Source organism: Salvelinus fontinalis, chromosome 24 (genome assembly GCF_029448725.1).
Source record: "Salvelinus fontinalis isolate EN_2023a chromosome 24, ASM2944872v1, whole genome shotgun sequence".
Lineage (NCBI taxonomy): Eukaryota > Metazoa > Chordata > Actinopteri > Salmoniformes > Salmonidae > Salvelinus > Salvelinus fontinalis.
Genome location: NC_074688.1, coordinates 17,373,331 through 17,394,450, shown reverse-complemented (window position 1 = coordinate 17,394,450; position 21,120 = coordinate 17,373,331). Strand labels below are relative to the sequence as shown.

Here is a 21,120-nt window from a genome sequence, read left to right as displayed (position 1 = left end):
ATAGTTATTTTACCAACTCATAGAACATAACCAAATTGACAGGGTGTTTCATGTCTGGAGTGGATTTTCCCCTTTAAACATGTTATGGCTGACAACACTTTTGAATGCACTGAAAGATCAACTTCAGGGACAATTTCATTAGGTATTGCCAAGGAAGCCATCCTCTTCCATAAAATATTGGATGTATATTTTAATACTTTTTGTACACACCGAAATACAGCCGACTACAATTGACTTGGGGCTTTAGACTGGAGAAGTTGAGATGACATTGAGAGCAGTGTGAGGCTGTAGTACCTGGTACTGGCGCAGGAGCCCGTGGTCTTCTGGCGTGTGCTCCGCCGAAAGCTGGGGAGCTCTGCTGGAGGAGACTCGCTGCGCTTCTTAGTGGACTTCCTCAAACCTGATGAGGCACGAGGAGCCAATGAGTAAACAGTCAAGGTAAAAGACAGGACAAACCACAGTGATAGTAGACCACTAGAAATGTGTTATATTGCTCTCATGATAACCAGTTCATCCATTTCCATCACTTAAGAGGAATATGTAACGTAAATGATTGAGCTATGCAGAGATGCCACTATATATAATGTTGGTTTAGTCTACAACCATTACTAACCAAATGGTGTCTTAAGATATTTCACCCAATCCGTTTCAGCAGTGATAAGGGGTGTTTTTCCAGTAGAAAAACTGGAATATCAGATAACTCCCTAAAGTTTAAGAAAATGTTTGTTTTTTTACCCCAAATCTGATTTTAACTGATGCCAGCCACCTTGGTTAAGTACAGTAGTCGTTAGTGGTTGACAAGTGGCATAACGGTCAAGAGCAAGGCAAGGACTGGTTCAGAGGGGTCGGCACCAGTCACTCATAACAGTAAGGTAGGACAGTCACACACTGACAGCTCTGGTGTTGTTCTCAGTCGAGAGCCCAGTGCCACAGACGCTGGGTGAGAGTATAAATAGCCCATCTCTCATTAGTACAGAACAACCTTCATGCTAAACCTGAGGGTCCCAACAGAGTGCAAAAATATGACACCGACTGACCTTTTCCCAACACAGATATAACACAGGGTCGGTCAGCAGACAAGTAGCCACAAACCCAACCACACACGTCCCCCAGTAACACCAGTTACACAACAGAATAATCAAATGGCAATGTATTGTTGCTACAGCAGGAAGCCTGTTACGCGCCATCACAGCCACACCGCGTACCCACCATGCAATCTAGCTTACTCACCATTATAGCAGCAGAGACGACAGACTGAGAAGATGTTGTGTGTGTGTGTGTGTGTGTGTGTGTGAGACAGTGTGCACTACAAGTGAGAAAATGTGCCACTCCCCCCTTAATAACAGTGGGTGAATCACTCGCGCCGCTCCCTTCCCCCCAGTGAAAACATGATCCCTGCTAGTTGGCCGGCCGTCAGGCAGGGTGGGCTGGGCTAGGGCACATGTTTGGAGCTGGGCCCTGTGGCAGCATGCCCAGCCTCGGTTACCATCTTGGAATCCCCTACCCCAAACCAGAACGCACTGATCCACTGATCATCTTCCACTCACCCGCATGCACTACGTTTGTGACAGCTCCCCCCCACCTAGGAGCTTTAAACTCAAGACTGTATGAGTGAACATTAGGAGCCATGCAGTCACTCTTCTTCAAAACAAACTACAGCCAGAGTCTGACCTTCACCCTACAATTCCCATAATGCATTGCTGTATTGTGACCTCCGTAACCTCAGGGCTGATTGTGTCTGATCTGACAGCAAAAGTGTAGTGCCTCCGAGCACGTTAGCGAGCCCACCTACCTAACACATGAGAGGCTGTAGTAAATTAGTCTGTCCTTCACAAATATCCATTTGCGCCACAGTCCAACCGGTTACAGTAGAGCCATCAGACAGATTATTTACATCTTCCAGTTTGAGGCTGGCCTGGTACTGAAACCTGAACCAGTCAAGCCAGGTATTTGCAGATCTTTAAGGCACATTTTCTCCTCAATTTCGATCTTGTCTCATCGCTGCAACTGCCCAACAGACTCGGGAGGCAAAGGTCGAGTCATGCGTCCTCCGAAATACGACCCGCCAAACCACACTTCTTAACACCCGCCTGCCTAACCCTGCAGCCAGCCGCACCAATGTGTCGAAGGAAATACCGTTCAACTGACGACCGAGGTCAGCCTGCCACAAAGAGTCGCTACAGCGCGATGAGCCAAGTACAGCCCCCCCTGGCCAAACCCTCCCCTAACCCGGACGACACTAGGCCAATTGCGCGCCGCCCTATGGTATTCCCGAACTCAGCCGGTTGTGATACGGACCGGAATCAACCCCGGGTCTGTAGTGACGCATCCAGCACTGCAATGCAGTGCCTTAGGCCTCCCGAGTGGCGCAGCGTTCTAAGCAATATGGTTTACCACTACACTTATACTAATCCATACACTCCAGATCTGTAAACTTTAAAGGGTTAGGGCCAAAGGGAGCGAAGAAGCAAATTTGGACAACCTTTATCAGTTACATGTGTGTCTGTGGGAGTTTATCTGCAAGGTTCGCTCTGTGTGTCCATGCATGCTTATCGGCACCGACTGTCTGCGCAGGGTTAATCCCCGCCGTGTGTGTGTGTGTGGTTTAGTGTGCATGGTGGGAGAAGCAGTCACCCCAGCAGCAGCAGCAGTCCCAGTGCAGAGTGAATTTCTGTAACTGAGGCCGCAACAAGGGTCCTGTGACATTTAATCCCATAGTGTAACCTCTACCAGAGCCACACAACAACCCTCCAAAGACTGCTGCTCACAGAGCCCTACAACCTTTGAACCTGAAGGAAGCAAACCCTTTCACACTGGCTGGCTGACCATTACAAATATGAGCACCCCAAACCCAACTCCCCCTTGGTTGAAGGGAAATGTGAACCGGCCCACACAGGTACGAGGAGAGGGCAGGACAAACTCACTTGCTAGTTTGGCTTGTAGTCCTGAGGGTCCAGGTTTGGAGGCGGTCTCTGTCTTGGAGGAGCTGGGTAGGGACAGTTTGGGCTTTGGCAGGTTGACTTTGGGACTGAAGCGGGCCGCCCACTCAAACTTAGACGAGACGGCGGCTTTGGCCTGCTCCTTGTCACGGGTGCTTCGGCGTGGGGAGGGGCTGGAGGCGGAGCGGGAACGACGTGCCTTGTTCTGGTCTTTGCCCTGCTTGAGCCTGGCGCCCTGTGTGGCAGTGGCACTGTTAATGCCTGTGGAGGAGGAGGAAGAGGTGGAGGCAGAAGAGGAGGAGTCAGTCACCGTGCTACACCCAGCTTTGGCTGAGGCGGCCGACTTCGACGCCAGCTTGGTGGGTTTTGCAGATCTGCCGTCGGTACGGTTGGGGAGCGACCCAGCAGTGCTGCTCAGACAGGGGAGGGAGTCAGCCTTCTTCCGTTTCAGAGTCGGTGAAGGCCCAGAGGCCCCGCTCTTCTTGCTCTGGCCGCAGCCTGTAGGTGGCTCTGTAGCCAGGGGTCTCTTCTTGGAGGATTTGGCAGGGCCTTTCTTGGCCTCAGTGGTACGGTCTCTGGGTGGGGGGTTGGATTTTGACTTCTTGGCTGGGGTGGGGGTGTAGGTGTTGAGGTCAAGTGCAGAATTTCTCTTCAACCCTCGGGTGGTGCCTTCAGTCTTGGATTGGTGTGCTGTTGGCTCTCGCTCTGATGTCCCTGCGGCCTCTGGGTCGTCTTGCAGCACAAATGAAGCCACAGACAGTGACAGACTGCTACTCCCAGGGCGGTGGAGGAAGAGAAAGAGAGAACCTTTTAGCACAGTGTCCAAACTGGAAAGACAAAGTGATTAAGTACAACGCTTCCATTCAGTTAATTTAGGCCTACAGTAAATAGCCGACGGCGCTATAGATGGAAAAACAATAGTTACATTTTTATCTAAGCGCAATAGTCTGTCAAAAGCAGACCCCACAAACACACAGTGAGTGGTAAGGAGAGAGGAAGGGTACCTTCTTGAGCTGTGCCCTCTGGACTGGCCAGAGGCTGAGCTGGTTGCGGCTTTGGAAGCCTTAGATTTAGGTCTTCTACTTTCAGGAGGGGAATTTGCTTTATGTTTTACCTGCTCTGACTGTAATCTGTAAGGTGGGGAATTAAAGAGCAAGTGAGTGTGGATTGTGTGTACATCACTTCATATCATAAATAAAAGACTTGATTAAGTCATTCCCACATCATTGTTCACCCATCCTGTACTGCTCCAAGGAATGCCTCTGGAGAACACCATGCAAAACAATCTAAATATACTTGTAAGATTAATACAAAAGACACCAAATCATGCTTTTTCCTTTAACTCAACACATTGTAAAGGCTTAAGACATTAGTAATACATTAGAAGGAATGTCAAGCAATCGCTTACTTGCTCAAACAGACAGACTGCAAGACAGAAACACACCAAAAAACAAACAAACATGTGAGAACACAGATATAGATGTGCTGGGGGGGAACTTACCTTCCTGCGACTGTCTGGTCTTGTGGCTGGGCCGCAGCAGTGTTCCTCTGTGAACGGCGCAGTGACCCCCCTGGATTGGAATTAGGCCGGTTGGACATTGGCACCTCTCTCCTGAAGGGACATACCCTTTCTAGACACTACCATTCACTAGGCCGAGGAGAAGAGAGTAAAGATCAGATCACGGGTGAGAAATCAGGGTGCCCTTGTGATTACAATGTTCCCAAACAAAGTAAAATCCAATGGACAGATGTGTTAGCTATTGATGTCAATGCTGCCGTTTGACTCAAAGAAGTATTCCATCAACCCCACTAAATGATCAATCTCAGGACCATGTTTGCTGCATTTACAGAGGCAACACAAATCAGATTTTTGGATCCATCAGATCAGCTCAGAAAAATACCTGATGTGATTGGTCAAACTACCAATTAGTGGAAAAAATATCTGAATTGGGCTGCCTGTGTAAACACAGCCCTGGTAAATGATTCACAAAAATGTACACCTGATGATACAAGCCCCTGCCTAACAAAACAAATCAATCGTATTACTCACATTACCAATTGTTTGAAGGCAGCAAAGGGCAGTATGCAAGATCAATGAGCCTCAGCCAAACACATCACATGGAGACATACACCTCTAAATCTGATCAGACCAAAGATAGAGGGCAGATTGATCCAATGAGACAATGACGACAGGCCCAAAATAACTACACAAACTTAAAACAAAGATGCATATAGATTTAAAAGTAGTGATGGACCCATGACATTTTTGGCCAATACCGATATTTTCCTTACCAAAAAAACCCAGATACCGATATTTAAACGTTTCTGCGGCCTTCTAAGCAGTCTATTACAGTTAAATAGTTAACACACACACACACGCAGCGGTCTAAGGCACTGCATCTCAGTGCAAGAGGCGTCATTACAGTCCCTGGTTCGAATCCAGGCTGTATCACATCAGGCCGTGATTGGGAGCCCCATAGGGCGGTGCACAATTGGCCCAACGTCGTCCGGGTTTGGCCGGAATAGGCCGTCCTTGTAAATAAGAAGTTGTTCTTAACTGACTTGCCTAGTTAAATAAAGGGTACACACACAAAAGTTATTTTGTTGGTATTTACATATGCCCCCATTACCAGTAAAACAATCAAAACCTATTTCTTTCACTTACTTGCTGTGCTGTTTTGTTGTTCAGTCGTTTCATTCAACCAGGATTTCTCATACTATGGAACGACATTTGGGTCTTTGTGTCAAATAACACTATTTGACGTGTCAAATAAGACCAATCAGGACCTGAATATGACTGCACATCACATAATTAACACATTCATAGATTTTGTACATAGTTAGACTATCACTCATATTTCATGTCACAACGATTCATCGATACGTATGCTATAATGCCGGTAAAGTTCTCGCACACCTACAGTTCTGGTTAGAGGTCGACCGATTAATCGGAATGGCCGATTTCAAGTTTTCATAACAATCGGAAATCAGTATTTTTTACACCTTTATTTAACTAGGCAAGTCAGTTAAGAACACATTCTTATTTTCAATGACTGCCTAGGAATGGTGGGTTAACTGCCTTGTTCAGGGGCAGAACGACAGATTTTTTACCTTGTCAGCTCGAGGATTCAATCTTGCAACCTTACGGTTAACTTGTCCAACGCTCTAACCACCTGCCTGTTACGCAAATGCAGTAAGAAGCCATGGTATGTTGCTAGCTAGCATTAGCCTTATCTTATAAAAATAAACAATCATAATCGCTAGTTAACTACACATGGTTGATATTACTAGTTTATCTAGCGTGACCTGCGTTGCATATAAACGATGCGGTGCGCATTCGCGAAAAAGGACTATTGTTGCTCCAACATGTATCTAACCATAAACATCAATGCCTTTCTTAAAATCAATGCACAAGTTTATATTTTTAAACCTGCATATTTAGTTAATATTGCCTGCTAACATGAATTTCTTTGTGTCACGTCTCTTGCAACAGAGTCAGGGTATATGCAGCAGGTTGGGCCGCCTGGCTCGTTGCGAACTGTGAAGACTATTTCTTCCTAACAAAGACAGCAAACTTCGCCAAACGGGGGATGATTTAACAAAAGCGCATTTGCGAAAAAAGCACAATCATTGCACGTCTTTCCCTATCAAAAACATCAATGCCTTTCTTAAAATCAATACACAGAAGTATATATTTTTAAACCTGCATAATTAGCTAAAAGAAATCCAGGATAGAAGGCAATATTAACCAGGTGAAATTGTGTCACTTCTCTTGCACGCAGAGTCAGGGTATATGCAACAGTTTGGGCCGCCTGGCTCGCTGCGAACTAATTTGCCAGAATTTTACATAATTATAACATTGAAGGTTGTGCAATGTAACAGGAATATTTAGACTTATGGATGCCACCTGTTAGATAAAATACGGAACGGTTCTGTATTTCACTGAAAGAATACAAGTTTTGTTTGAGATGATAGTTTCCGGATTCGACCATATTAATGACCAACGGCTCGTATTTCTATGTGTTATGTTAAAATTAAGTCTATGATTTGATAGAGCAGTCTGAGCGATGGTAGGCACCAGCAGGCTCGTAAGCATTCATTCAAACAGCAATTTCGTGCATTTTGCCAGCAGCTCTTCGCAATGCCTCAAGCATTGCACTGTTTATGACTTCAAGCCTATCAACTCCCGAGATTAGGCTGGTGTAACCGATGTGAACTGGCTAGCTAGTTAGCGGGGTGTGCGCTAATAGCGTTTCAAACGTCACTCGCTCTGAGACTTGGAGTAGTTGTTCCCCTTGCTCTGCATGGCTAACGCTGCTTCGAGGGTGGCTGTTGTCAATGTGTTCATGGTTCGAGCCCAGGTTATAGCTATACTGTTAGCTATACTGCCCAAGCTATACTGTTACACTGGCAATACTAAAGTACCTAAAAGTACATCCAATAGTCAAAGGTAAATGAAATACAAATTGTATAGAGAAATAGTCCTATAATTCCTATAATAAGTACAACCTAAAACTTCTTACCTGGGAATATTGAAGACTCATGTTCAAAGGAACCACCAGCTTTCATATGTTCTCATGTTCTGAGCAAGGAACTTAAACATTAGCTTTTTTACATGGCACATATTGCACTTTTACTTTCTTCTCCAACACTGTGTTTTTGCATTACTTAAACCAAACTGAACATTTTTCATTATTTATTTGAGGCTAAATGCATTTTATTCATGTATTATATTAAGTTAGTGTTTATTCAATATTGTTGTAATTGTCATTATTATAAATATATTTTTTAAATTGGCCAATTAAATCGGTAACGGCTGTTTTTTGGTCCTCCAATAATCGATATCGGTGTTGAAAAATCATAATCGGTCAACCTCTAGTACTGGTCACAACAAAAAAAAATGTCTAGCTCATGAATGCAATCAACGTTCTTCCCCCAAAACATAGCAAAACGCCAATCTGTTTCAGTAGCTAGATAGCTAGCTACAAAACAGTTTTTATTTTATTTTTATTATTAATGGTGGCCGGACACATCTGTGAAGCTAGCCACAATAAGGATTAGCCACAATAGTGGACTTTGCGGTTAGCCTTCAAAATAAAAGTATGGCATAATTCCACTATTTGTATTCATTTACATCATTGTCAATGACATTGACATAGTGGCAAATTTGACTACTGTGCCTAATCCTTATTGTGGCTAGCTTCACAACACAACCGGCTCGAGCCTCACTAGCCACTTGAATATAGCTGGCTGCTTATAACATTGGCTATGGGAAACAGGGTTAAGTAGCTGGCTAGCTATTTTCATGAACTAAAGTTAAATTTCAATAGGCGAACAAGTGGCTACCTAGCTAATACTTACGCACAAGGATTCCTAAATCACTGCTAAGAATAATGAAAATGACTGCAGTTTCTACAGGTCATTGTTTTCAGGCTGCTTGTATTGGTTGTGGTCGAACAAATAGCTTATTACAAGCGCGGTATTGTAAACACATAGTTCGTGGCCAGTGTGCGCTTGTTTGCAGACTTCTGTTGTTGTACAGCTTTGACAGTACTACTGATAGTAGTGGTGGCGCTTGGCTTTCACGTGCAAATTCAGAACACACAACAGTCAATAATATAACTGTTATTTGACATGTATCTTTTTTGACACGCATAGACCCAAACCGCATTCCACAGTATGGAGTGAAGCTAATAGCAGTGACTATTACTGTGTAACTCCGGTAGAGCAACATGTGTACTGGTGCTCGACCAGTCGGCAAAAGCCATCACCCCCCAAGAGAGAAGGGTTGATTGTCAAGGGCAATGAATTGCATTATCTTGGCGCTAATGGATTTCGCCTAAGCTGTCTCACTGAAAATGTCTTACTCTTTTTAACTTCTCTGGGATAGGGGGCAGCATTTTCACTTTGGATGAATAGCGTGCCCAGAGTAAACTGCATCCTACTCTGTCCCAGATGCTAATATATGCATATTATTATTACTACTATTGGATAGAAAACACTGAAGTTTCTAAAACAGTTTGAATGATGTCTGAGTATAACAGAACTCATATGGCAGGCAAAAACCTGAGAAAAAATCCAAACAGGAAGTGAGAATTCTGAGGCTGGTCGATTTTTAACTCATCGCCTATTGAAATCCCAGTGGGTTATGGATCTGTTTGCACTTCCTACGGCTTCCGCTAGATGTGAACAGTCTGTAGGACGTTGAATGAAGCTTCTACTGTGAAGTTGAGCCGGATGGGAGCTGTTTGAGTCAGTGGTCTGGCAGAGAGCCAGGTCTTGGTCACACACATTCCACATGATATCGACTTGCGTTCAATTACTTCTATAGACAAAGGAATTCTCTGGTTGGAACGTTATTGAATATTTATGATAACAACATCCTGAAGATTGATTCTCTACTTAGTTTGACAGGTTTATTCGACCTGTAATATAACTTTTTGAAGTTTGTCCAAAGTTCGCCTGGACCTGCACGAGCGTTTGGATATGTGTACTAAACGTGCTAGCAAAAGTAGCTACTTGGACATAATTAAATGGACATTATCGAACAAAACAACAATTTATTGTGGAACTAGGATTCCTGGGAGTGCATTCTGATGAAGATCACTAAGGTAAGGGAATATTTATAACGTAGTTTCGTATATCTGTTGACTCCAACATGGCGGAGAAATGTTGTTTCTGAGCGCCGTCTCAGATTATTGCATGGTTTGCTTTTTCCGTAAAGTTTTTTTAAAATCTGACACAGCGGTTGCATTAAGAACAAGTGTATCTTTAAAAATACATGTTTTACATAGAATTAATCAAAGTTTATGATGAGTATTCATGTTATTTGATGTGGCTCTCTGCAATTTCTCCGGATATTTTGGAGGCATTTCTAAACATGGCGCCAATGTAAACTGAGATTCTTGGATATAAATATGCACATTATCGAACAAAACATACATGTATTGTGTAACATGATGTCCTATGAGTGTCATCTGATGAAGATCAAAGGTTAGTGATTCATTTTACCTCTGTGCTTTTTGTGACTCCTCTCTTTGGCTGGGAAAATGGCTGTGTGTTTTTTGGACTTGGCGGTGATCTAACATAATCATATGTTGTGTTTTCGCTGTAAAGCATTTTTTTTATTTTTTTTTATTATTATTATTTTTTTTAATCGGACATGATGGGTAGATTAATTAAGGCTAGGGGGTGCTGTTGTCACTATTTATGGAAATCGTGTAATTTTTGAAACGGCTTCCTACAAACATCTTGATCGTACAATATGCATATTATTATTATTATTGGATAGAAAACAGTCTATAGTTTCTATAGCCGTTGAAATTTTGTCTCTAAGTGGAACAGAACTCATTCTACAGCAATTTCCCTGACATGGAGTCAGATTTCACACATTTTGGCCCCTGTTCTGGAGTCAGTTTTAAGGCCACTGTTATTCCTATGAGTATACGGACACTGCTTACGTCTTCCCCTGGATGCCTTTACGTGATGACGCTTTGAATGGTATCGATTGCCCAATCACAGCCACTATAAATGAAAAAATCCTGTAAGTAGGAACTCTTTTCTAGGTGCGTCATGCGCGCGGAGGATACCGACCTACTGTTTTTCCAAGCATTAGTGTAGCCAGTTATATTTCTCCGGTCATATTTTTACTCGTTATAGGAGTTAAAAACATCATAAGGTAGTTAATTTAAAGCGTTTTATAGCAATTTATATCCTTTTAGTGCGATTTTGGGACATTTATTTCTGAGCCACTGTGAATCTCTGGGCACCGTTCCAGTTCATGCCGAACGCAATGTGCATTTCTGCATGGCAAGAGGACAGCTTTCGACCAAAAGACGATTAGACCCAAGAAAGGATTCTTTGACCAAGATTCTGATGGAAGAACAGCTCAAAGTAGGAACAATTTATTATGATAAATCGTGTTTGTCGAGAAATGTTAATCGCTTAGGACGCCATTTTTTTTGACTTAGCTTCGCTTGGCGCAAACTGTATTGAAAAGTAAGGATAATTTTAAAAATGTAATTCCGCGATTGTATTAAGAATTAAATTGTCTATCAATCGCTGTCCACCCTATATTTTTTAGTCACGTTTATGAGTATTTATGTATACGACTAGATCACTGTCTAATATGGCGCACGACATTTTCTGACCAGCTGGGCTACTTTTCTCATTGTCTAACCATGATTTTGGTGGCTAAATATGCACATTTTCGAACAAACTGTATATGTATGTTGTAATGTGATGTTACAGGAGTGTCATCTGAAGAATTCTGAGAAGGTTAGTGAAAAAATTAATATATTTTGGCGATGTTTACGTTATCGCTCTCTTTGGCTAGAATCAATGCTCTGGTAACATTTGCACATGTGCTATGCTAATATAACGATTTATTGTGTTTTCGCTGTAAGACACTTAGAAAATCTGAAATATTGTCTGTATTCACAGGATCTGTGTCTTTCGATTAGTGTATGCTGTGTATTTTTACGAAATGTTTGATGATTAGTAGTTAGGTAAACACGTTGCTCATTGTAATTATTCTAGTCCATTTGTGACGGTGGGTGCAGTTGTAAACTATGACATCTACCTGAAATATGCACATTTTTCTAACAAAACCTATCCTATACCATAAATATGTTATCAGACTGTCATCTGAGGAGGTTTTTTCTTGGTTAGTGGCTATCAATTTCTTAGTTTAGCCGAATTGGTGATAGCTACTGGTGTTGGTCGACAAAGAAAATATGGTGGATTATGCTAATGTGTTTAGCTAATAGATTTACATCTTTACATATTGTGTCTTCCCTGTAAAACATTTTAAAAATCGGACATGTTGGCTGGATTCACAAGATCTGTGTCTTTCATTAGCTGTATTGGACTTTAATGTGTGAAAGTTAAATATTTTTAAAAAAAAATAATAATTGAATTTCGCGGCTCTGCCTTTTCAGTGGGGGTGGGGGGGGGGTGTGCCGCTAGCGGCACCCCGGGGCTAGACAGGTTAACAAGATGTTTCTTTCATTTGCTGTATTGGACTTGTTAATGTGCGAAAGTTACATATTTCTAAAAAATATTTTTGAATTTCCCGTGCTGCCTTTTCAGCGGAATGTTGTCGAGGGGTTCCGCTAGCGGAACGTGTGTCCTAGAAAGTTTAACGAGAATTTTATCTTTAAAATGGTGTAAAATACATCTATGTTTGAGGAATTTTAATTATGGGATTTGTTGTTTTGAATTTGGCGCCCTGCAGTATCACTGGCTGTTGACGATGTGGGACGCTCACGCCCCCAGAGAGATTAACGACTGCTCAATCCACACAGCAGACATTGTGGGCTAGGTTAGGAATGCTGTGTTGCACGTGGCGTTATTATGCCACGTACCTACGTTACATAGGTATGCACTGCAGCTTAGACATTGGTTTTTAACATCGGCGTTAAACTATGTTGGCATTTTTAGCTAATATCGGCCTATTCCGATATATCGTGCTTCCCTAGTTATTTTAGATTATGACACCTAGCTATATAGTTAGCTAACTATAGCTACTGAAACAGATGTCGTTTTGCTACGTTTTTGGGGAAGAACAGTTTGCATCCAGCTAGCCTTTTAATTTTTATGACCAGCACTGTAGGTATGCGAGAACCAGCATCATAGCATACATATCGATGAATCGTTGTGACATAGGAAATATGAGTGATAGTGTAATTTTTTTGCGTATGTGTTAAATTGGGACGTGCAGTCATTCAGGTCCTGATTGGTCAACCAGCTTATTTGACACACCAAAAAGTGTATCTTTGACACGCAAAGACCCAAACGGCGTTACATAGAAATCCTGGGTGAGAATGAAACAACTGTACAACTAAACAGCACAGCAAGTATGTGAAAGAAATAGGTTGATTATTTTTCTGGTAATGGGGATATACGTAAATACCAACAAAATAACTTGTGTGTGTAACCTTTATTTAACTAGGCAAGTCAGTTAAGAACAAATTGTTATTTACAATGACGGCCTAACCCGGACCATTTGTGCGCCGCCCTATTGGCCTCCCAATCACAGCCAGATGTGATACCGCCTGGATTCGAACCAGGGACTGTAGTGACGCCTCTTGCATTGAGATGCAGTGCCTTAGACCGCTGCATCCATTGGTGTGTTTCAACTATGCAACTGTACTAGAATGCTTAAAAGGCCACTAAAATTTTAAATAAAAATCGGTATTGTTTCTTTTGCCAAGGAAAATATCGGAATCGGCCAAAAATGTCATATCGGGTATCACTAATCTTGATAGCATGTCGTGTTAACTTATTAGCATAGACATGAAATATGTCTAAAATGTACTCTCACTTTGAGACTAAATATAGTTCACATGTCAATAATCTTTTACCACAAAGTTGTGCATGAATCGGTTGTTGCTAAACAACCCACAGGTCTATATCCAAGCTATATTGATGGAGAATGGTGATATCGTACAGGCCACGAATACAAATCATGAGTAGGATAATTGACAGTTCACTCCAACCTTGATATTGAGATACCAATGGCGTGCTGTTCTGTAGCGCAAGACTTGATTCAACCCTGAATTGAATTGCTAAATTTAAAAAGCAAATGCCCAATTTTACAAGATAAACACTGCAGTTTGAAATTAAGCAAATCTAGATATTTACATTTGTCTTCCAACAGAGTGGAGGTGAGAATGCCAGGGAGGCTGAAAGAAACAGCTTAGCGAGGGTTCCAATTTTATTTAACCTTTATTCTGATTCACGCAACGTATCCTCAGATCCTCAAAAAGTTCTACAGCTGCACCACCGAGAAAATCCTGACTGGTTGCATCACTACCTGGTATACAACTGCAAGGCACTACAGAGGGTAGTGTGTACGGCCCAGTACATCACCGGGACCAAGCTTCCTGCCATCCAGGACCTCTATACCAGGCAGTGTCAGAGGAAGGCCCTAAAAATTGAGAGACTCCAGCCACCCTAGTCATAGACCATTCTTTCTGCTACCGCACGGCAAGCGGAACCATAGCGCTAAGTATAGGTCGAAGAGGCTTCTAAACAGCTTCTACCTCCAAGCCATAAGACTCCTGAACAGCTAAACAAATGGCAATCCATACTATTTGCATCCCCCCCCGCTATTCTGTTTATTATCTATACATAGTCACTTCACCCCTAACTACATGTACATATTACCTCGACTAACCGGTGCCCCCGCACATTGTACCAGCACCCCTGGTATAAAGCCTCTAGTTATTTTACTGCTGCTCTTTAATTATGTTATATTTATTTGTATTTTTTTTAACAAAATTTTCTTAAAAACAGAATCATTTGGATTAGGGCTTGTAAGCAGGCATTTCACTGTAAATGTCTACACTTGTTGTATTCGGCGCATCTGACAAATACAATTTGACAGGCCTACTGCCACCAAAACGTATTACAGAGGAACTTAACAGCCGTGAGTAAAAGTCCTAACTGAAAGGGAGAATCACATTGGAAAAAAGGGGGTCAATTTCAAGCAAGAATCAGATACTAGTCACTCTTAAATTATGGCTGACATTCATTAATGCACTTCCAAATTTTGGTCATATTGTATTATCACGCAAAAATTAAATATAATTTGATTCTGCAACAGGCAACTTTGAGATTCCATAATACACTGAACAAAAATATAAAAACTTGTTTTTCACAAGCTGAAATATGAGATCCCAGAAATGTTCCATATGCACAAAAAGCTTACTTCTCTCAAATGTTGTGCACCAATTTGTTTACATCCCCGTTTAGTGAGCATTTCTCCTTTACCAAGATAATCCATCCACTTGACAGGTGTGGCATATCAAGAAGCTTATTAAACAACATGATCATTACACAGGTGCACCTTGTAATGGGACAACAAAAATGTACACTAAAATGTACAATTATATCACAAGACAATGCCACAAATACCTCAAATTTTGAAGGAGCGTTAAATTGGCTTATTGACTGCAGGAATGTCCACCAGAGCAGTTTTCATCCCTCCATCGTAACCAGCCCTCAACGCCGTTTTAGAGAATTTGGTAGTAAGTCCAACTGGCCTCAACCACATACCACGTGTAACAACGCCAGCCCAGGACCTCCACACTCGTCTTCTTAACCTATGGGATCGCCTGAGACCAGCCACTCGGACAAGCGATGAAACTGTGCTTTTGAACAACCAAAGAAATTCTGCACAAACCTTCAGGGAAACTCATGTGTGCTCGTCGTCCTCACCGGGGTCTTGACCTGACAGCAGTTTGGCGTTGTAACCGACTTCCATGGGCAAAAGCTCACCTTCGATGGCCACTGGCACGCTGGAGAAGTGTGCTCATGGATTAATATTGGTTTCAACTGTACCGGGCAGATGACAGACAGTGGTGTTGTGTGGGCAACAGGTTTGCTGATGTCAACATTGTGAACAGAGCGCCCCAGAGAGGCGGTGGGGTTATGGTATGGGCAGGTATAAGCTACGAACAACTAACACAGTTGCATTTTATTGATGGCAATTTTAATGCACAGAGATACCGTGACGAGATCCGGAGGCCCATAACCGTGCCCTTCATCTGCCGCCATCACCCCATGTTTCAGCCCCATGTCGCAAGGATCTGTACACAATTCCTGGAAGATGAAAATGTCCCAGTTCTTCAATGGCCTGCATACTCACCAGACATGGCACCCATTGGGCATGTTTGGGATACTCTGGAATGACGTGTACGACAGCGTATTCCAGGTCCTGCCAATATATCCAACAACTTCGCACAGCCAATTAAGAAGAGTGGGACAACATTCCACTGCATGAGGCAAATGTTGGTCCCACCAGATACTGACTGGTTTTCTGATTCACGCAACTACCCTTTATTTTTAAATTAGGGAGCCAATATGTTTTCAGCACGGATTTCCATGACTGATCAAAACTTGTTCTCTCATGCATCTCATCACTATGCAGCAGACAGACTTATGGTGAGAAATATTTTGGAACATCAAATCATAATACATATCGAATGACAATACATATAGTATCAGCAGCTAAGTATCGTGATAATATCATAGAGGTCTGTGGCAATTACCAGCCCTAGAGTCAACACAGTAAGTTGGCAGGTAGACAAAAAAGCTGATTTGTAAACAAGATTTCTGCTTCCATTAATTAGCTATGCATTTCTTTAAGCGAAGTATCACCAATGATTCACTAAAGTTCCTACGCAAATCCACTTGAGCCATATCCAATGAAATATGGCACAATGGCAAATTAATATTTCAGGCCTTGCTTTCTAAGTTAAAAAAAAAACAGTAATCACAGTAAAGGTAAAATCACAGTAAAGAGCCTTCAGCATGTAACGTTCCAGTAGTTCACCTATAATAAACACGCGAGTTTAAGTAAATGCTCATGTTAAGAGTCGAGAGGACTCAAAGGTGGAATTTGAACAGACTTATTTCGTGAGTTGATTATGATGCACGTCTTTAAAAAATTTAAATCTGATAAACTAGCTACATGTTCTTCACGCCCGATGTATGCCGTCACTCATGTTAAGACCCAATGAACTGCGATATTGATCATAAAATAAGAGAACAATTGGCAACCTCGCAAGGCCATCTTTGCCAGGCCTTCTGACTCCATCCTAGTCTTTATTTATTCGTCCCAAATGACAATTGGTGTTTTACCATGTTCCACTGTAGTCATATACAATAGACAGTTCCTTCATCCTTCGATGAATATAATAGCTGTCATTATAACTAGCTTTTATTAGCCTACACTAATTTATTTCAAGCTCGTTTTACAAAGAGGCCTTCATACTGACGTAGTTAGCACCAGCTAGGTGGTTAGCAAACCCAGTCCCGTAATTTCAATTTGACAGTAAAGTTAGCTACCAATAGACAAAGAGCCTAGTATGGCACCTTCCAGATTGTAAAGCGATAACGTATGACTTAGCTAAGATGTCTGGTTATTAATGTAAAAATACATTTAAGTCCGCAAATACCATGTTAGCTAGCTATGTATTAATGTAAGATGAGCTATGTGACATGAAAATGCGTAGTTGGTTGACTGTTGTCCTAAACATTCAGCTAACGTTAAAGACAACCGCACAAAAACATGTAGATTAAAAAGAAACTTTTGCGCTGGCAAATCTAAATAACAATTGTCGGATGTTTCCATCAAATTGCAACATTGGCCAGACTAATATTAACTTAGTTGTACTAGCTAGCAAGCTTGCTAACTAGCTTTCTTGTTAGGACAGGCTAGTTACGTTAATTTTAGTTGTTCAAATGGGATATCAGACAAACTCCATCCAACGATATTCACACGGCATTAACTAACGTTAATCTGGTAATTTAGTTTTGTATTTATCTGACGTTAGCTATGTAACTAGATTATGTTAGCTAGCTAACGGTAGTTCGCTGACTAGTTTTGATAATTATTGTATCGCCTCAGTAATTTACCAGCTGTCGACGTGTAAGAAACGCAAGATTTAAAAGTAACGTTAGCTATGTAGCTAGCTAAACAAGCGTTTACTTGATTAGTTATGGCTAGCCAAATGGGAAGCTAAAGTTTCTTGCCGCTAGTTAGCAATGTTAAATTCGTTACCTGCTTACTTTCTAGCCTGACGTTATAAATTACTACTGTAGCTAGCTAACGTTAGCTCTATTAAATGGGGAATGCCATATTCAATAACACGATAACTTAACTTTTACACACAAGTTGCAAGAGGTGGTAGCCAGCTAACGTTAGCAGCTTTTTAATATTATGTTAGATACTAACGTTACATGTTGACCTTAACCCGAACAATATCGGGTTAGTTAAGTTAGTGTTAACCGGCTAACAAATGTCGCTAACTCCGATCATTGCTAACGTCGTTAGCTAGATAGCGAGGTAACTTGCCTAGCTGGTAGCCAACCAACTAGCTAAAATGTTTGTTTCTCCGACTGGCTAACAGTATGCTATTTCCAATTCAAGAGTAATTGTTTGGTTAGCGAGCTTATTTTGCTGCGCTAGCTACCTATGTTGATGGAAAAGCAATTGCAACACGAAATGGCCTCTGAACCTTCTTTGCTGCTTGCATCACACAGAAAAAGCAGGAACAGGATTCGAGAGATGACAATTGGAAACCATATTTTTTCGCGAGACAGATTCTCCATTCCTCACAAGTATTTCAGTCTTATATTATCAATGAGCCCCCCCCCAAACTACGGAATAAGACGCCACTGAACGTTAAATATATCATGTTATTACCTATTTGTTCCAGTGTTGTAGTTGTAACAGACAGTGCTCCACTCTCTCAGCCTTCACATCAGCTGAGGGACCTGCAACTGCAATATACCTCCGCTCTAAAGTGTCCCATTCTTCCGCTCGGGACTACTTTCAATTTAGATGATAAAGTCGACAATGAAACAAACCTGCGCCAAATAAATACATGTATTCAATAACAATTTACTGACTGTATTTACTATTGTCTACAGTTGTGTTCAGAAAATGTAAAATTATATTTCACAGTAGGATAGCTGCGAAATATTAATCCGCTGGGTCGTGACCCCCTAATCCAACTGTTTTCTCGAAAATATACATGACATTGTGGGTTGATCATTATTTTATTTATATACTTAAATTATCAATCACTCAATGTATACAGTTGCGAACAGAATTCGCTTTCATTGTCACACAAAATATTTCGCTGTTGTTTTCTCTCTGTTGTCATGGAAACTCTTTAGCGTCTAAAAACGGCGTCTTTACTTGGCAAGAAAGTGTTTGAAATAAATGGCCAGGGTCCTCCTCCTACAAAATATTTTTTTTCAGCTTACTGTCACTAAAACTGAGGTAAATTATTATATTTTATCACCCATTTGATATGTATCTTGGGATTGCTGAGAGTTAAAAACAGATAAAGTCAACTTTATCTGCACAATGCTGGACTGTGCCTGTGGAGAAAGGCTACACATCAAGACAGCAGCCATGGTACACAACACTGTATTTGGTAGTGTTGCTCTCCATTGACATGATTGTACTTTTAAATGCTACATATCAACCTTATGTATCTGACATTTCTTTCTGCAAGTAACTTCTGTTTCAACATGCTTTGAACATAGATTAACTACAAGGCTCTGATGATTGGAGAGAACTGAGTTGTATAACGGGCCTATGTATTTTTGAATTTCTCTTTAGGTGATATGGAGATCGTGGAAGATTTCTTTGCGGATTGAATTCAAGGGTGCTGCACCTGGAGAAAATAAGATGACCCACGATGACCATTTGCATGATGCCCGCATGCAGCGTAAGGTTTCCATTACAAGTCTCTGCCATGAAATACTTTAAGCCTACATCAGCTACTGTATTTGTTTTTGTGTAGATACACGTGGTTCTGTTGGTGTCTTGAAAAGTGCACTGCCCTGAGTATGTATGTACTTCTCCTTCTCTAGAACAGGTAGGTGGGGTGTTTGGCCAGCAGATTTTACAGTACACCCAAGCACTGTGCCATGGGAACTTTGATTACCTGAAGTGCCTGCCCAATGACTTACTGCTCCAAATCCTGGCCTTCTTGGAACTGAAGGACATTGCACTGCTGGCACAGACCACAGAGGTTCCACAAGGTGAGCCTGGGCTTTACAAACCCAAAGGACCGGTTTCTCAGATGAAAATGAAATCTACTCCTGGACTAAAAAGATTAATATAAAGAGAATTTCAATTTTTTAAATATATTTTTTTACCCTTTATTTAAATAGGCAAGTCAGTTAAGAACAAATTCAATGATGGCCTAGGAACAGTGGCAGAACAACAGATTTTTACCTTGTCAGCTCAGGATTTGATCTTGCAACCTTTCGGTTACAAGTTCAACGCTCTAACCACTAGGCTACCTGCTGCCCATTGACATTGCTTGCTTTTAAATCCAGGACTAGTCTTAATGTGTCCAGGAAACCAGTCCATATTGTGTACCCAAATAATTTACAAAAGCACATGTTACTTTCATATGCACATTATTTCATGAAGGGCCCTGAGTTTTTACTGACCATGTGAACAGACAAGGAAAACCTCGGGCTCTAGTTAGGCTTTAACATGGCCAGGAAAATATGATCTGGGTTTAGTTAGTGAGCTAGTGTTTGTCTGCCTGCCTGTCTGTCTGTCTGTCCGTGTGTGTGTGTTGTATTTCAATACGGAATGGGATATCCCAGCTCTGCAACTCTCCAGAGTTCTGGGAACAGACTGAGGGGTCGCTGTGATAAACTCTGACATGGAGGCCCTAGCCAACGCCACGGGCTGGAGGAAGATATTCTTTGCCTTCTTCAACACCAAAGAGAACCAGCAGTATGTACATGGCGGTAGCTAGACACTTAAACAAGACAGTGTTATTCATCTCATAATAAAGATTTGAGAAAATGTAATTTTCTCTGCCATTAGCACAAGGAGTTATGTATTTGAATGGTGTGTTGTGTCTCTGTGTTTAAAATGCACTATTGCTTGATTTATGTTATGTGAATGTGTATGTCAGAGCTTGTTTATTCTCTCTGCAAAAAATAAAAAGTGCCAAATGCTGTAGGCTTCCTTCGAACAAATAACATTCAATTATTTAGTCTTGGTTTTTGTTATTGCATTCGAGTTCTAATCCAGTATGTTATATGCACTGTTTACAAGTAAAGCCATACTATTATCTGAATGAATGCATGTTGCAATGGAATTGTTGAGGTGTTTATTAAATGAGAGTTTATTTGACCAACGTAAATTGTATCAGTGTGCTACTCTCTGGGTGTGACTGTGGGTCGTGTTCTTCAGTTGAAATGAGATACTTGGTAAAGTGTCTGATCTTTATCACACTCAATAACAGTAAGACCACATTTGTATGGTGTTGTAAATTGTATTAAAATGCCTGTTATAATAAAGAGTAGGCCTAAAACAGATTCAGCTACACAGCTGCTTATAATGAGTTCATGGGTCAGACGTAATGCTGGAGATGTTTCCTGTTTGATGACTGATTTAGCGTTCCTACGCCCTCTGCTGAAAACCAGCTGTACTGAAGGAACTGTGTGAGGGGGGTCTGATACAAACACTAGCCAGCAGAGGGAGCAAAGTGTCAGAGAAATGCACATCCTTACTTCAGGATTTCCAAGTAAAACAAAGGTGACGTGTGCAAAACAAGTGGTATCAGTCAGACAAACGTAATCCTACTGTTGAACTGTAACCACACTAGCATGAGTTTGAATGTAATCTTAG

The 21,120-nt window shown here is 41.6% G+C and overlaps 1 protein-coding gene and 1 pseudogene across 6 annotated transcripts in view; one reads left to right on the top strand and one right to left on the bottom strand.

The window, feature by feature from the left end:
• LOC129822057 (E3 ubiquitin-protein ligase TRIP12-like) overlaps positions 1–18,259 on the bottom strand; it is a 56,043-nt gene extending 37,784 nt beyond the window's left edge. For 2 of the 6 annotated variants that reach the window (XM_055879928.1, XM_055879934.1), the window contains exons 1-5: positions 18,154–18,259; positions 4,441–4,587; positions 3,944–4,069; positions 2,925–3,709; positions 295–400 (exon numbers count right to left, since the gene is read on the bottom strand). In XM_055879928.1, the coding sequence (XP_055735903.1) occupies positions 295–400; positions 2,925–3,709; positions 3,944–4,069; positions 4,441–4,538 (1,115 nt within the window). In that variant the 5' untranslated portion in view covers positions 4,539–4,587; positions 18,154–18,259. Of the gene's footprint in view, positions 1–294; positions 401–2,924; positions 3,710–3,943; positions 4,070–4,440; positions 4,588–4,989; positions 5,080–15,126; positions 15,279–18,153 lie in introns of all 6 variants that reach the window. The other 4 variants (XM_055879929.1, XM_055879932.1, XM_055879931.1 and 1 more) reach the window with 4 other exon arrangements.
• On the top strand, positions 12,193–20,749 carry LOC129821691 (F-box only protein 36-like; annotated as a pseudogene).
• The last annotated feature ends 371 nt before the right edge of the window (positions 20,750–21,120 follow it).